General features: G+C 38.1%; 1 protein-coding gene across 1 annotated transcript in view; it reads left to right on the top strand.

The window, feature by feature from the left end:
- LOC140172718 (scavenger receptor cysteine-rich domain-containing protein DMBT1-like) overlaps positions 1-16,456 on the top strand; it is a 35,050-nt gene that overhangs the window by 12,047 nt on the left and 6,547 nt on the right. The window contains exons 2-9 of the mRNA XM_072195850.1: positions 7,824-7,945; positions 9,710-9,899; positions 10,178-10,323; positions 12,689-12,884; positions 13,650-13,780; positions 14,217-14,397; positions 15,158-15,475; positions 16,003-16,350. Coding sequence (XP_072051951.1) covers positions 7,824-7,945; positions 9,710-9,899; positions 10,178-10,323; positions 12,689-12,884; positions 13,650-13,780; positions 14,217-14,397; positions 15,158-15,475; positions 16,003-16,350 — 1,632 coding nt within the window. The remainder of the gene's footprint in view (positions 1-7,823; positions 7,946-9,709; positions 9,900-10,177; positions 10,324-12,688; positions 12,885-13,649; positions 13,781-14,216; positions 14,398-15,157; positions 15,476-16,002; positions 16,351-16,456) is intronic.

Raw genomic sequence — 16,456 nt, 5'->3', positions numbered from 1 at the left:
AATGATATACCATTTAAAGCTTATAATGTATATTTTCTAAACACGAAATAAAACAAAATTGACCGGGAAGGAATTTACGGCTCATTCGCCGTGAACGGTCACATATAGTCATGGAAGAAAGTCTGAATAATTTTGCATTTTTCTTGGGGACATATTCGGATATTTTGACGATGACCCCAGTACAAGGAATGAAAATAAAGAAGTCTTTTAAGACTTTTTAAAAAAGGTATCACGGCTTAAAAAACCCAATAAAATAAAAGAACGGATCATGCAGTGATATGTACTAGAGGGTCCCTTTTGGTGACATTTCGTGATAAAAAAAGTTGAGTGCCACGAGATATATGTTATCTTGATTGTTTTTACAAAAATCTTGAAATAAGATGTCAACTTACCATACTGCAGTTACTGTCCGTTTTCCTATACACAATACACAGTGCTCTCACCATTGACGCGTGACCTTTCCAAATGATGTACGTTGTAAGAATGGGCACTTGCCTAGTTAACATCACTGTGTGAAAAATAACCAGCAAATATTTTAGCTATTCTCCAAACTTCTAGCAAATATATTTCTCTAACATGACCTAAAATTACAGCTACGTTAGATGTTCAGAAATAGTCGCACTTTTGTAAAATATGAGTGAGGGCAAGGCATAGCTAGCCAACTCCCCGTGTTAATTGAATGGAGATTTGACCGAAAATATTGGTATCGGACCGCTCACTTCTGAAGGATGCCACACAAAAACGGTACAAGCTACATTTTAACTATAGAACTTCTAGAAAATATAGTTTTGTAACATGTCCTAAATTTTAGCTAATTTAGATGTTTGGAGAGGGTCGCACTTTTGTGTTTTAGGAAGGATATGTAAACGACAGATAACACCAAAAATATGAAGAAATTATTTCCAAACCGTGTTAAGTCAACAATCATTATGTTGCTCATTTTCAAGAATGCTGGTTTACAAAAAGCACGCCATTGTCTCATTTCGTGAACAAAACCACACATACCATTGTTTCCTTTCGTTTCCTTTATAATCGGTTACCCAACTGAAGCTATGAATACCAGCTTTATTGCGATATCGCACATGAAAACAGACACTTGTGCACAACCAGAGAAGATCCGATTTAATCAGTTGAGCTGTTTCAATGAGTGTTATCTTGGTTTAATAGCTTTTAATGGGGTTAAGTCCTGCAAAGGTCGAGATGAATTCTACTGTAGACATGACTGCATCATGCATGCAAAAAACAACGAATGGCGGTCATTTAGGGGCGGTCATGAATATACTGGGGAGGTCATAGAATCTTTATACCGAAACGAGGGGTCTTTTTTAGGGGGGAGCTTGCAGCAGAGCAACGTGCCGCTCCGCTTGCAGAAAAGTGTAAGCGGCATGATGAAGCGTCCCGGGGGAGTTATTTCTTTCTGCAATTATAATGGGTCGCAATTTACGATAATACATAGTAGGCCAACATACATGTAAGTATGAGACCATATATAACACGAGTGTATTGCCATTATTATTTCCTCTTACTTAATAAAATAAAAAGAAATCTACTAGAATTAAAATTCTACAACGGTTTACCTGGGGTTCGAACCCACACTCATGTATTCAAAGTCTAATGCCTACACCACTGTGCTATATCGTTGTGCCAGAAAGGTGTTTGTTTATCATACTTATTGATTACGCAATAAAGTGCATACATACTATTACTAGTGTATTAGTGCTATAAATACGTATATCATCTCCTAATCCTAACCCTAACCCCTAACCCTAAACCATAACCCTAATCCTAACCCTAAACCCTAACCTTAAACCCTAACCCTAACCATAAACCCTATTCCTAACCCTAAGATCCTAACCCTAAGACCCTAACCCTAACAATAATGGAACTTCCCTCGGACTATGCGGTTAGTTATATATTGCGGCCCATTTACCATTATGGTTGCAGAAAGAAATTAAGCGTCCTGGGGGGCACATCAAAAATTTTGGTGGGTATGTTCCCCGGAATTTTGAGGTGGTGGGTCTTTGGGAGCTGACGGCGTACCGGTAAAAGGGGGTCTTTTGGAGCTGTAACAAGTAAGATAGGGACTTTTGGAGCTGCGAACAGTCAAAATCAAGGGTCTTTCTTGGCTTTCTGGTTGGAAATCGCCTGAAAAAAACTTTTAAAGCTGAAATTATCAAAATCAAGGGTCTTTCGGCCCCGGGGGAGGCACTCCCTATCTGAAATGGCAGGGATGTGCCTCGGCCATGTTAAAAGTAGGGGGCATTCAGGTCAAATGTACAATTACAAAAATATGGGGTCATTCAGTACACAACCTGAATAAAAATGGGGTCATTCGGTATGAAACTTTGAAAAAGGATGGTCATTGGGGTAACAAAAAGTAAAATGGGAGTCATTGAGTACAGGATTGCCAAAAGAGTATCATTAAGTACACATAAATAAGTGCCAAACTGCGTAAAAACAACTTGGCCACCTTGGAAATGTGAAAATCTCATTATTTCTGGAGGAGAACACAAATACCACCTAAATTTGGGAATTAAAAGGGGGTCATTGGGTATAGCAGGAAATAGAAAAAGGGGGTCATTGAGTACATGAATTTTTTTAAAGGGGGTCATTGGGTAATATGTAGGACCATAACACACAAAAAGGGGGTCATTGGGTACAAGCCAGTTTGAAAAAGGGGGTCTATCCCGAGGCACATGATACATATCTGTCATGGAAGTGCCCCCCGGGCTTTCGGCGCTCTAATTGGTCAAATATAGGGGGTCTTTCGGAGCTGCGAAATCCAAAAGGGGTCTTTCCGGGGAGCATACCCGTATGGCCATTTGTGTTGAGTGCCGCCCCGTCCCCTGGAAGCGTTGAGTGCCCCCCCCCCTTCCGAAGAAAATGACATCCCCATAATCTAAACATAATTTAGTTTTACTATATCAAAATGATTGATCTTTCAAAATTTTGAGTATTATTCCTACATCATGCTACATTCATTTGAAATATGCCTCAGTAAACAAAATAATTATTCTAATCACTGCACCCGCACCACGTCACAACGGACTTTGGACTTGTTCGTACCATCGGACGTTTCAACTAGCTGTGTATAGTATAGACAAGCTGGCTGAATGATATCACACATCCTGGAAATCATAAGTGATATTTACATTGTACGATATAATACGGGATCGCAGACCATACATGCGTCACAAAATGTTAATGTATAATAGCATTTTTCAACAGTTTTGATGTAACATGTATTGATCATGTTACCCAAATCAGCATCATATACTATGTTTTATATATTAATTTGGATTTTACTGGTTTGTATGCAGAGTAGCACCATAACTTCTTCAGGTAAGGCGTACTTTATTGCTCGAGTCCATGGAGAAATTGTGGGGAAAACCAATTTTTTATTCAAAGCATGTAGATATAGCTTGTTTCTATTTTAGCTTGATTCGAAACATTAACTAATCTCTATCGTAAAACGGAAATACTGTTGTCTGAGAGTCTTTGGAGACATTTGTCCCTCCTGTCTTTCAGATAATAACAATACACTAGTACCCTGTTTGCTATGGATCTTATGTACATATAATTTTTTCAGCATTGCAAATATTAATTTGTAAATTTATACTAGAGCTTAATGCTGCCAAGTAGTCTTTAAAAAAACCTAATTTGGTCGAAATGTATCGTGGAAAAGGCACGCCGTAGGCACTCATTTGGCTTCATTTGTAAGGTAAATAAATGGTACACAATCCGTGTTTGTGCAGCCTAGAGAATTGTAAATCCGTATAAGGCCTACAGCAAATTACGACTGACTTAAGTAATCGGATAGCAACGTTTGTACAGTATTTTTATGGGACCTGAGAACATTGTGAATACAAGGAATGTCCTTCTGATATCAAATAATATTGTTTGTTTTTTAAATTCGCAATATAATACAAATTGTATGTCAAATCATTAACATTTGAAATTGTTGATATTTAACAGTCCTCGAAATAAACTTTATGAATCTAATTATGTGCTTAAAGTTTGTGTAACTGGGATGAAAAGCCGACCATCAATATTGAAAGTTTTGACTTTCCCAAAAAGTCACATTTGTTTTTGTGTTTTGGGCAAAAAATCTATAAAGTAAAACTGGCTTGATATTAACATTTCTCATATAGGCTATATGTGATGCGATCAAGCAAAATCAGTCGGAACTCGGAAATATTGATTTTGAGATATAGCCAAATAAAGGAAATATTTCCTTTTGTTTCTTCTTGTTTTGGAAACTCTTTAATTGCTCATATCTTTGGAACTGGTTGTTCAATTTCAATGGGGTTTTCTGCAAAATCCAGCTTTGTAAATGTTTGTTACGATCCTGTAAGAAACTGAAAATTTATTATTGCCGAGTTCCGACTGATTTTGCTTGATCGCATCACATATTACAAAATATTTTAATATTTAGAAATATTTTAATATTTTAATATTTTAATATTTTGAAATACATTCTGAATTTAAAAAGCAATAAGAAATGATTGTGAAGTTTGAGTTGTAATTTATTAACTATACGCGAATGAACTTGTTGCCCCGAAAGACAAACCTCGCGAGGAAGACAAGTCAGGAGTTGTGTACCGTGTACCCTGTGAAGGCTGCGAGAAAGTGTACGTGGGTGAAACCAAGCGAACCCTCGGTGAGCGCCTGAAAGAACACACTGCCAAGACAACCTCAAATCAGTCGGCATTAGCAGAGCACAGCAAGGACACCGGACATAAACCGGACATTGGAAATGTTAAAGTCCTCTGCAGAGAAGACAAGGTTTTGCCGAGGAAAGTGAGGGAAGCCATTAAAATCAGGCAAGAAACAAGCCCCACCCTAAATAGGGACGGGGGCCGAGAACTTTCTAGAATATATGATTCTCTTCTAGAAACACATTCACAAAGGACAAAAAGGACATTGTCAATAACATCTAGAAACACTGTCACTGGCGAATCATCAGTCAGTCTACCAACAGCATTACACCGCTGAGGACGGAGAATGGTTCAAAAAGTGAGTGTTGTTGACCAGTTTTAAAATATACCTTTGATATTAACTATACGTTGTGGAATCTCATTCCAAGCTGTAAACACTTCACACAACACCTTGTTTTGGTTCCGGGCATTTCTCCTTGGTTCTCCCTCTTTTGGTATATCAATGGTGTTTTTTCTATACACCACATAAGACAATGAACCATGAGCGTGTCTTGAGATCTTAGTGCCCAGCATAGGTAAGGAATTGTTCTCTTCTCTTTCGATGGTGAACTTGATGGCATTATTACACTCTTGATGTGCCCCGTGAGGATATCGTCATAACGACACAAGATCATAAGCTTGTGCGGGGCGATATTAATCAGTTAATGGCCCGTTGCTCAAAGTCCTACATAGATAGGTTGGTCACAATAGGAGAAACAGGGAGCCCATTGCCGTCCATACCAACTGTTGGTAAAAATACTCGTTGAACTGAAAGTAAGTTGTTTTCAAATAACTTACATGACAATCAGGACTTACCTATTTGTGCTGATTTCCACACCCTAGAAGAGACAAGATAAGCCATTCAAGCAATAAAAACAACAAAACTGCTGGACTGGAATAATACCACTGAGGCACTCCAGGGTGGTCATGGTGGTGGTGAAGCTATGTTAGACATCATCCATAAATTCTGCGTATACTGGAAGAAGGTTTTACAAAGCCGGAACAGTTGATTACCAATGTTATTGTTCCCCTTCCAAAGAAAGGAGACCTCAGCCTCATGAACAACTGTAGAGGAGTCGCACCGATGTCAGTTGCAGCTAAGGTATATAATAATAGGATCCTACTGAATAGAATTAGGGACCATGTTAATCCTGTAAAAAGAAGCAGAAGCTGTGTACAGGAAACGCATATCCTCCGTAGAATCATGGAGGCTTTCCATAGTTACCAACTCCCACTCACTGTAACATTCATTGATTTCAAGAAAGCCTTTGATTCAATCAACAGGAAGATGATGTTTTCTGTTTTTCGGCACTATGGTATCCCAGAGAGGATCGTAAAGGCAATACGTGTACTGTGTACTGAATCACAAAGCGCCGTATTGGTAGATGACAACATCTCGGATCCCTTACTAGCGACTACTGGAGTATTGCAGGGGGATGTCCTAGCTCCATTCCTAATTTCCTATCCATTGTTCTCATCGACTATTTGATGAAGATGGCTACCGAGGGGACTGACAGTGGTGTGGAAACACATCCGCGTCGTTCCAGCTAGGTGATATCCTGCCAAGGTTTTGAACGACTTGGATCTTCCATCCCGCGGGCACAGGCACAGCTTGTTTGTTTGTTTTATTTCTTCTTTAACCTGGGACACTCAATCAGTTGAAAACACAATTAATCATCTGTTCTTCCTTGAGGCCCAGGGAAAACAGCTGACCAGACAGCTGACCAGAACAGCGGCTGCAGCAGAAAGCCTGGGTCTCATCATCAGTGTTCCTAAAACCGAGTACATGACCATCAACTACAATCCACAGCCACTACTCCAAGTATACGAAGAACCCATCAAGTACGTCGCAGATTTGAAATATCTTGGTTCCGTGATGGGCTTTAGCACGTACAGTTACCTCTCCCGACGGAAGGCGCTATACATTTTGGAAACTGGAGCATCTGTGGAGAAGTCCAACAATCACTGTTGCAACAGTTGCAAAAGTCAAGGTTTTTCACACCACTTGTCAAATCACGACAACTACGAGTCCTGGGACATATCCTGAAGATGTAGGAAGATGAACCATGCAGAAGATATGCATTCTACACCCCATTAAGTGGTAAAAGATAACCTGGAAGGCAAAGAACATGCTACTTGTCTTATGTGCAAAAACTGTTGGGGCACTTTGACATCTTTTTACTGCCAGATGCCATTACCACTTTGGCTTCAAATCGTAGTCCATAGAAAAACTGTGTAGTCGCCTGCTTCGCAGCCGAATGAGCTTTCATCAGGATTTGCCTACTTGCTTTCCGGCGATTTTGCCTTGAGTTGCTGGTATTTGCCGATTTTGTCGTTATTTATGTATGCGAGGTACATCGGAAGTGTTCACCGCGCATGACATTCTGTGCATGATCCATGATGTTGTTGTAGATATGGTCCGGCGTTGTAGATACCGTCCACGTATTAAATTGAATATTCAAGGCATCCCGATCCAGAGTGAAAATAATTTGTCGAATCCTTTCTGACATCGGCGATAGATTCATAGATGTTTTCAACGTCAGACTTCCCGGTGTACATCCCGCGTGTTTACACTGCAGCGTAAAGCGGTGATGGTTCTGATACATCGAAAGTTCACGTCCACTCCTTTCAAGGGGTAAAGGTTATGTTCGGTTGTGGTTCTGACATATTTTGAATAATGACTTTTCTCACAACAAAAATTGTTCACTTACGTGAGTTTTCGGCTTGCGATCGCTAACTTGGCTTTTTCAAACTGATGTTATTGATCTTGATGAGTGTCACATGACGAATTGTAATATCAACACATTCACGTGACAGTTGTAATAGTATGACATGTTTTGTTTACTTTTCTTTCTTTTATAATTTATTTATTTATTTATTTATTTATTTATTTATTTATTTATTTATTTATTTATTTATTTATTTATTAATTAATTAATATTAATTAATTAATTAATTTATTTATTTATTTATTTATTTATTTATTTATTTATTTATTTATTTATTTATTTATTTATTTATTTATTTATTTATTTATTTGTTTATTTATTTACATATTTATTCCGCCTCCCGCGTAGAAGCACCCATTATGCTACATTTCATCATGTCACCAATTTTGATTTGCAGAAGACTTCTTTCCAGTTCGTCTCTTGAACGGTCCTACTCCGTTTGAAGGTACACTAGAAGTATATCACGATAATAAATGGGGTTCTGTGTGTGATGATCAAATAGGAATGAAAGACGCAGAGGTAAGGCAACTCACGAAAAACAAGCTTGGTCCAAGTACGCTACCTTGGGATACGCCTGTATTCACGCTCTAGCATAGGACACGCAACACGTGACGTACAAGGCTGGCGAAAATACAAGCCTGACAGTCCCATTCAAACTTAGCAGTTATAAATTAAAAAACAACGTACTTACAGTGGGGTACATTGTCGTACTCCAACGGTTTTAGAGTAAGATAATTTTGCTTTGACACTACATAACAAATTTAGAATTAGAAGAATTTTTTGACTTAAAAACACTACTTAAAATTTGATCGCTTACCGGGAGCGCTTTCACAGTACCAACCAAATTTAGAATTGTTTGTGAAGATTTCGTGATTATATGTTAATCCAATGGCGACGTCAAAAATGGCGATATCGCATCCGCCACCACCTGACTTTATTTGAGTTTAGTTGAAAATCACTTGAGAGAGTAAAAATTAATTAGTATTATAATGTACGTTTAATTGATAGTGATACTTACTCAAATGTCAGAAAAACAGAGAGGAATTTATGTGTTCTAGTCAACAGATCGAATTATGTATCATAATTTGCAATTAACGTTATTGTGTGGGAAGCTACAGGGTGAGGAAATATTATATTTTGTGTGTTTTTATACTTTGAATAATAAAAGGAAAAACTACAGCATTCCTTGAATATCAATTACGTACACAGCAAACACAAAACGTTACGTATTTTGGTTTAGGTCAACAAGTTTGAATATCAATAATTGTCGGGTTATCATGGTTATAGAAAGGTCAATAAAACGTTTTTAAAACATTTTCAATTATTCTAAAACTCGTTATTGTATGCCAAATTTGTGAAAAGCATTGGAAGCAATTATTTCAGCGCATTTGTTGCAATGGTCTTAATATTGGTGTCACAGAGTACATTTAAATGAAAGTATCCCAAGGTTTGAAAGCTGCAGCAAAATCCTATATGCCTTGTATTCAGTAACCATGGAAGGAAAATGTTTTCGACTCTCATTGGATTGTTCTTTTGGCTCGTAAATTTGAAGGAGCTCAATAAAAATGGGTCCTATTTTCTTGTATAAAAAAGGAGCTTGAAGGAGCTTAATAAAAATGTCATTATTCACATCAGTGGTCATTGTTTGCTTAAAGGCCCTTTCAGTGATTTCACAGGAACATTAAAAAAATGGAAATTTGTCAGAGTTGCTTAGAAATAAAGAATAAGTCTACAGAATTTCATTAAACCACTTTTCCCTGAATACATCGACAAATTAGTCAAAAAACAGAGGTTTTAGAAAGGTTTTCTACTTCAACTCAGATCGACTCGAGAAAATCGAGATTTTCGTACAGTGCGCCACCAATCGACTGGAAAAACTTCCTAGTCCAGTGTTTCTAACACGGGGGAAGTAGAGTCTAAATTGATTTAAAACAGACGCTTAATTTTTGTAGTAGAAAACAAAATAAGCAATTAAAGGTCACCGAGGCAAACTAACGGTCAATTCAAATATGAAAAACAGTTAAAATTGTGTATTTTGTTTAAAATAGTAGCTACTGATGTAATAAGTAGTAGAAACAATACGCAACGCGTGTTGGTACGTGGAGAGTACCAAAATCTGAATTTTGATGATTTTTACGATCGTCCGGATGAGCAAATCACTGAATGGGCCTTTAATTCAATATTGAAATATTTGAAGCTCAATATTTTCTGTTACCAACAAGGTCACAAGAAGTGGAAGACCAATCGTTACATCTGTTCATCTTATCTTATACTTGTGTATAGGTTGTTTGCAGGCAGTTGGGATATAATTATGTGTGCTACAAGAGAGAAGCGTACTATGGCGAAGGCAGCGGGCTAATAATGTTAGATAATGTCAGATGCACTGGCAATGAATCCTTTTTGGCTGAGTGTGATCACAATGGTTGGTACGACCATAACTGTTTCCATAATGAGGACGCGGGATTCATATGTGGTAAGTTTTACCAATGTCATTTTGACCGGTGGCTCTGCGTTGCTTCAACGTGAATAGATCACAAAATGTCCTTTTAATCGAAAATGAAAGGGAAAGAACAATTGAATAGTTGGAATGTCAACGCTGAACCAACGTTTGCCTACCGGCCAAAATGACGTTGCCCAACGGCGATTTTGACGATCGCTGTTAACGTTAGCCCAACGTACTATTACTATATGGCCGTGTTTTGCAGAAGGGAAATGAATTGAACTTTATTTAAAATGTGTGTCTGTATTCAGAATGGGATGAATTCACGGTTCGTGTACGTCATGACACTGGTCGGCGAGAATTAGCTGGACGAGTGGAACTATATTATAATGACACTTGGAATACCGTTTGCAACAGTAATTGGGATATGAACGACGCACACGTAGCCTGTAAACAGGTGAGGATATCAAGTGCAATTACTTGGGTATACAATCGTCCATTTGACATTCTTGAGACAGTATACAAATATTGACTGTTATGAGGGACATGGTTAAAATTATTATAGGCCCAAGGTGATCTCAAAACCATGCTATGACCCGAGGCGCAGCCGAGGATCATATCATGGTTTTGAGATCACCGCAAGCCTATAATTTTAACCATGTCCCGAATATAAAGCAGTAAATATTTGTTTTATATACCGAATGGATGTACGTGGTTACGATTGCGCAGTTTCATCGCGGGACGCACGTGACCGGTCAATAGTTCATTTCTATGATCGGTCAATAGTTCATTTTGATGAAATTCTCTCAAATACGGGGCATAGTTAAAACAATCCCCCCACTTTTAACCAACAGATGACAGGAATCTATACATGAGGTATATAATGACATTTATTACTTTGTCGCAGTTACTTCGCGCGTGTACACACTGTACAGATGTACCGCCTTTGATCGCGTATGTACACATGTCTGTTCTTTAAGGGGAGGCGGTCTTTTGTGCGTAATTATAGAGGGCCAGGGGATTCACTCTATCATTATAAAAAAATATTTAAAGAAATCAAAGAGCTCTAGGAATAAAAATTGTAGTGTAATTCACGCCAGATACAATTTCTTTTAATGACAAAAATGATTTTTTGTAATCGATCAAAAACCAAACGTTTAATACAAATTTTGAATTTAGCCTGAATCCGTAAATATGGCACCTCTCGCCCTTTTTCAGGTCAAGGCTGTTTTTACCACTATGCAGCGAATCATTGTTGAAGCTATTTCACATACATGTCTAAAACACTCTAGAGAAAGAATTTTGTCATACACTGCTGAAATATCTTTTGTTTATTTCGCATGATAATGTCTTAACGTCGTAAATTTTAAGGTCAAATTTCTAAAATCAAAACAAGACATTGCGACGCAGATATTCCCCGACTTGTGCAATTTCATCATCGTATCAGTGTCTTTATTATTTGTTTGAGCCCTTTTCAAAATGTTCGTGCTATTTATACATAAAACGGCCAATCTATCTTTACAAAATGCGTCATTTTAATGTAAACAAAAGGCTAAAGATAGCATTATGAGATTTATCTTTTATTATTACACTCTCTTCCGTTCATCTGCCTCCGTGGCAGAGCGGTAAAGACCGGGACTGATAATCAACGACGCGTGGAATCGTTGGTTCGAGTCCCCTCGAAGCCTGTGGGAACTTTTTTTTCTTCAAAATTCATGATCGCATTCCGAAATGAGTCACTTGTCGCTAAATCGTGTATCGTATCCTTAAGTCAACTCACTGTTCTGACGTCAATATCTGGAGGAAGCCAAATGGTCTACAGATGCGTCATTCAATAGGGTTAGCTTTATCTTATATGAACTAATACAATTTAAATTAAATATACCGCGATTGAGTTTCACGAATGGTTATATATGATGTACAGTTAATATCCATATATTCTTTTATACATAGGATGCTTCAGTTTTTACACAAAAATATTTTATTGAAAAGCCTCCCACTCAGCTATTTCAAAAGGATAGTCAGGCTTCCTTAGCATGTGCAATAAATCAGCATTTTGTCAAAAAAAAAAAACATTTTAGAAACACTTTGATTTTGGCGTATACTGCTGTGAGTGCCAACTTTTGGAAGGTCAGATATGGTGTCAAAGGTTTATTGCCTTCAAATATTATTTCATATCTTACACGTGTCCTGTATGTCCTAATTTCACATTACTATTGTAAAATAGTAGTCCCTTCTCAAATTAGTAGACTTTCTGTAAAAACACAAATCATTGGTGCCTGATAGGAAATACTAGTCTGCCCCATTACTGGTTTGGTCACTGCCCTTATAGCGGGCGCGCTTTCAAGCTTGTTACTTGCATTGAACAAAAACGTTCGCTAAACTAAACGTGGCTTTATTTGTCAACCCTTACATTTTATCAACCCATACATGATCAAGGGTTCGAATATGAATTATTCATAACCGATCGATAACTGGCCTCATTTGCTAGATAGCAAACCAGCGTGATTTGTCATAGGTTTGCGGTGATGATAATAGAACAACCGTGAATTTAGTGCCACCCCTTGGTATTTCGACACGTGAATAATATCATGTATGAAGCAAAATGGCCGCTAATGGCGCCTATTGTCTAGACCTAAGATACATATTCTGGAATCGTAATGTAATTATTCCACTCGCCCTTCCCATAATGCATTCAACTTCCTTGGATTCACTTGGCGATCAAGTAACTATATATTATTCTACTGGTGCCAATGAAAATGAACTACACTACATGTACAAAAATTGAATTTTGCACTGATTTGTTTTTATTTGATACCAAGGTTGGATTTGCTACAGCAGCGCAAATCATATCGGCAACTCATTTCGATCCTGCATCTGGCCCTATTCTCCTCAGTGATATGACTTGCATGGGGGAGGAAGATACCCTGATAGAATGTTCACATTCTGGACTGTACAATAATAGTTGTAAAGATGACCACCGTTATGATGCTGGTGTGGTTTGCTTTGAAAATATAGGTAAGGATTATAAACCAAACAAAAAGAACACACGGAAATTATATTTGAACACATATTAATTTTGCAGATTCATGACGTATTGAATCCGTCTTTGTAATGATATAAAATGAACTTCACAATAATATCTTGTGTGTAGAGTATTCATTCAGTTAGTAACTTGGGTTGGTAACACAAACGTTCATGACAACATTATATTAGAACTTACTAGTACATGTGTTGCTAATACGCCGATGCGTTCGATCTATCGGATATCCAATTCAAGTCACGTGAGAGACTGGTCCCACGCGCACAAGAGTTGATGCCAGGTTGATCCTCATTTCCTGTTCAACGACAAGGGGAACACGAATTTTTTGGGGGGTCTTGAGGGAACCTGAAATATTTAGTTGAACCAGGAGAGGGGATTGTTAAGTTTTAAAATGGAGAAAATTGGGAAAACAAGGGGAAACGCGAAAATTCTAAGCGGACGCGATGGTGGGAACGCGATTTTTTTTGTCGATATTTTTTCCCAAAACGCCCATTCCCCCATGCCGTAAATAATGATCGGTCCCTAATCAGCGTTCCTCCTTGTCAACAATGTATAACGTCTTTTGTATTAACGGTATGTCCCCTTGCTTGATTGTGGGCGAAAACGGCTGGCTGAGTTCAAAATACTGCTCGTTTTCGCTCTACTCTGCTGATTGAGATTGTAGACATTTTCCCTTTCATCCAAGACAGGTCTTTTTCCGCCTCTAATAATTACCAAATGAAATGCTTCTATCTTTGCAGATGATTATGACATACGTTTAGTTGATGATGCCATTTATGATGACCTGTATGATAGAGGTATAGTGCAGATTTATATCAACGGCTCCTGGGGATCGATTTGCCGTGAAGGCTGGGGTCAAAATGATGCACAGGTAAACATGACAAAGGAAGACTATAAAGGCATAAAAAGGAAGAATATAAAGGCATACAAATAAAGCAGTGGAAGCGCCGGGGAGGGGGAGGTCATAACCACCAGTCTTGGGCACCCCTACGGGAAATGGTCCACCTTTGAGGCAAAAAATATCATATAATTATTATGGTGTCTCCGTGAAATAAACACCTGCTAAAAAGAAAGTCACCACTTGTTTAAGAACACAAGTTTAACACAGTATTAAAATTGAACGGAATTAAATATGAGCGTACGGGTAATTTTGTTACCTGCTAAAATTTAAAACGTTTCTGCACAATATAAATATAAATAAAATACAAAATTATTTGACCGTGCAAATTACATTTTTAAGGACATTGGGCACTGCGCTGCGCTTTATCAATTTATGCCGTATTTTCTAAACAACTTTTCATTTCCAGGTTGTGTGTCGTCAACTTGGCTATGAAGAAGGAGAGCATATGACTCGCCAAACACCTGTAGAGGAAGGCGATCCTTTTTATCTAGGCAACTTTCACTGTTACGGAACTGAAGACAAACTGATTGATTGTGATCACAATGTATTTCTATCTTGCAGATATGCCGCTTTAGTAAACTGCCGAGGTATGTTACAAATTGGCTATTCTAGAAATCATAATACACTCCCTTTGGAATGACCTTAATTTATCACACAGGAGTGTGAATTTCAAATGAGTGACTCCATTTGAAATTCACACTCCCTGTGTGGGAGATTAAAGTCATGTCGTCCTAGTGGGTATATGGATTTTAACTGGAATAACCATTGATATCAATCAAACCTGTTTTGAATTTGAAGTAAAACATTGTAACTTTCACTTCGTGTACTGGATGTGGTAATACAGGGTTCAAAAGAAATACACTCCCTAAATTACAAAACATTTCTTTGCACAACTTGACATACATTTTGTTAATTTGAAAAAATTCAAAAAGCTGTGAATAGAAGAATCGTTTTGCTACCCTCCCAAAGTTGTCCCATTTCCAAAACAATTTCTTCGGTCAAAAAAAAATTTGGGTAATCAATTTGTTATGGAATGACCAGTTTCCAGTAGAAATCTTCATCAAATGTTAAAAAAAGAAACAGTTGCTAACGCAATGTATACAGGAAGTACATTCCTTGGATCAGAAATAAAGAACATTTTCATTAAAACGACAATGTTAGCTGTCAAGTTACTTGATGAAAATTGCATCTCAAAACAATCATATAAATTATAATTCTAACCAAGTTAATTTTCAACAGTTTGGGATACCTGCAGCCACATTAATTGTAGACAATTCTAAAATTAGGAAAATTGAACCATATTAAGCACCTTCAAATATATAATGTAATCGATATTATTACATCCAGGTCCACGAGTTCGATTGACTGGGGGACTAACCCTAAATGAGGGTAGATTGGAAGTCTTACATCACGGAAAATGGGGTACAATATGCGGCAAGGAGGATGATTACGTAACAGCTAACGTGATTTGTAATCAACTTGGATACGTTAAAGCCAATGACGTCATTATTGGGGGAGAATTTGGTGTTGTAGATGCTCCGATTATGCTGTCAAATATTCTTTGCACTGATGGAATGGATAACTATCTCTCAGATTGCACACACAATGGATGGTTTGTTCATAAATGTGATCATAGCACAGATTTGGGAGTCATATGTGATCCAGGTAGGTCAAGAAATCTTGCAATAAACTTGTCTTTGGGCTCTGATTTGAATGAGCGTCTTATCATCTAACCACGGCCTCGGTCTCGTGCGTACAAGTTGGGGGCTGTGCAAAAAATAATTTCCAAACGACTTGCCAAACATTGCTTGCCCCTCTCGGCCTGTCAAAAAATCTTTGCCTCAACTTTGTACATGCCAAATATTTGGGGTCCCACTTTTAAAATCTGTTAAGGTTTAGGTTTAACAACCTTAAACAACATATTTTAACGTTTCGGTAGTGTTTACCAAAGCATTTTATGACGTGTTACCCCAATCAATAAGCTTCAATATCTGCCCAAAATCACTTGTCCTCCCTTTTGACCTGCCATAAATATCTTGCTTTAAAAATGGTTAAGTACGCCATTGGTAATCGGCATTATATAAGCGGATAGCGGCTAAAACATAGCAATGAGCATTTTAATCACTAGGCGATACCAGTGATTACGAACATAGACTGGGCATCGCCAATTATACATCCAATCCATTTTTCAGGGCCTGTATATCGAGTTCGTCTGGTAGATGACAGGCGGACGGCTTCAGGTGCTAGTATTGCTTTCGAAGGTAGAGTCGAGTTATTTGTAGACGGTGCATGGGGTAGTGTGTGCGATACCAATTGGGACAAAGTCGATGCAAATGTTGTATGCAAGGAGCTAGGATTCTACGGAGCTTTACAAGCCACTAGCGGCGACAACTTTGGTGAAGGGACTGGCAATATCCTGATGGATAACGTGACGTGTAATGAATACCATGAGCATTTAAGTCATTGCCAACATGCAGGCTGGTACCAACATAGCGATAGGTGTACGAATGCAGATGTTGCCGGTGTGGTGTGTGATCCAGGTATGAAAATGTCGATTTAAGTGAAGTAAAATGCCGGGGTAAAATGACACAAGTGCTGACAATCAGCTAAGGCCACGCAGGCAGTGGCTTAGAGTCATAGTGGCAC

This window comes from Amphiura filiformis, chromosome 16 (assembly GCF_039555335.1).
Source record: "Amphiura filiformis chromosome 16, Afil_fr2py, whole genome shotgun sequence".
Taxonomy (NCBI): Eukaryota; Metazoa; Echinodermata; class Ophiuroidea; order Amphilepidida; family Amphiuridae; genus Amphiura; species Amphiura filiformis.
This window is presented reverse-complemented; position numbering and strand designations above follow the sequence as displayed.